This window comes from Colobus angolensis, unplaced genomic scaffold (genome assembly GCF_000951035.1).
Source record: "Colobus angolensis palliatus isolate OR3802 unplaced genomic scaffold, Cang.pa_1.0 Scaffold118, whole genome shotgun sequence".
NCBI classification, from domain to species: domain Eukaryota; kingdom Metazoa; phylum Chordata; class Mammalia; order Primates; family Cercopithecidae; genus Colobus; species Colobus angolensis.
The window spans coordinates 7,548,106-7,549,030 of NW_012112919.1; the positions used below are offsets into that span (position 1 = coordinate 7,548,106).

Consider the following 925-nt stretch of genomic DNA (forward strand, 5'->3'; position numbering starts at 1 on the left):
AGCCAAGACTGTGTCACTTAAGTCCAGTCTGGGCAGCAAAGCCCAGTCTCTAAAAAAAAAAAAAAAAGAAAAACAAACAAACAAACAAAAACAATAAAAGAAAAAAACTGCACCTGTACTGAACATGGACACTTTTTTTTCTTGTCATCATTCCCTAAATAACAAAGTATAATGAAAATTTAGACAACATTTACACTGTATTAGATATTACATCTAATCTAGAGATGATTTAAAGTATATGGGAGGGTGTACATAGGTTATATGCAAATACTGTAACATTTTATATCTGAGACTTGAGTATCCATGGGATTTTGGTATCCACGGGAAGTCCTGAACCACTCCTTCAAGAATATCAAAAGAAAACTGTATTTTCAACATGAAAACAACTTGCTTTTAAAGTATTTCATTGGATAAATTGAAATATTGTTTAAAACTCTTACCGATTTCTTTGGCAATGGAACATCATAAACTGCAGAACCAAGAACCATCTCGAAGAGTTTGTCTGAGTAAGGTACGGTTTTCTCTACACTTTCCCGGAAATGGGAATCCCATTTGGCATATAGGATAGTGCCACCAATACCTCCCCCAACAAACAAAAGGCCAGCTCCAACAATTTTGCCAGTAGTCAACCTAAGTGAAAGAAATAGGAAATACATTTATATTTATTGGCTCTCCTACACCTATTTTCCTATACCAATGTAACCATCTCAAAGACCTCTAGCCTCTACTTATCTACCGCAAATTCAGATCATAGCAGCCAAGTTTACCACCACATCTGCACATTACCTTTTCCTGATTTGGTTCTAACATGTTGCCACCAAAAATAGTATTTATTCATTTTGGGAGGCCTAGATTAAAGGGTTGCTTGAGCCCAGGAGTTCAAAACCACCCTAGGCACCATAGTAAGATCCCATCTCTACCCGCC

The 925-nt window shown here is 36.6% G+C and overlaps 1 protein-coding gene across 5 annotated transcripts in view; it reads right to left on the reverse strand.

The window, feature by feature from the left end:
- Nucleotides 1-925, reverse strand: part of IMMT (inner membrane protein, mitochondrial) — a 60,990-nt gene that overhangs the window by 40,576 nt on the left and 19,489 nt on the right. For all 5 annotated transcript variants that reach the window (XM_011964163.1, XM_011964155.1, XM_011964149.1 and 2 more), the window contains exon 3: nt 441-630. In XM_011964163.1, the coding sequence (XP_011819553.1) occupies nt 441-630 (190 nt within the window). The remainder of the gene's footprint in view (nt 1-440; nt 631-925) is intronic.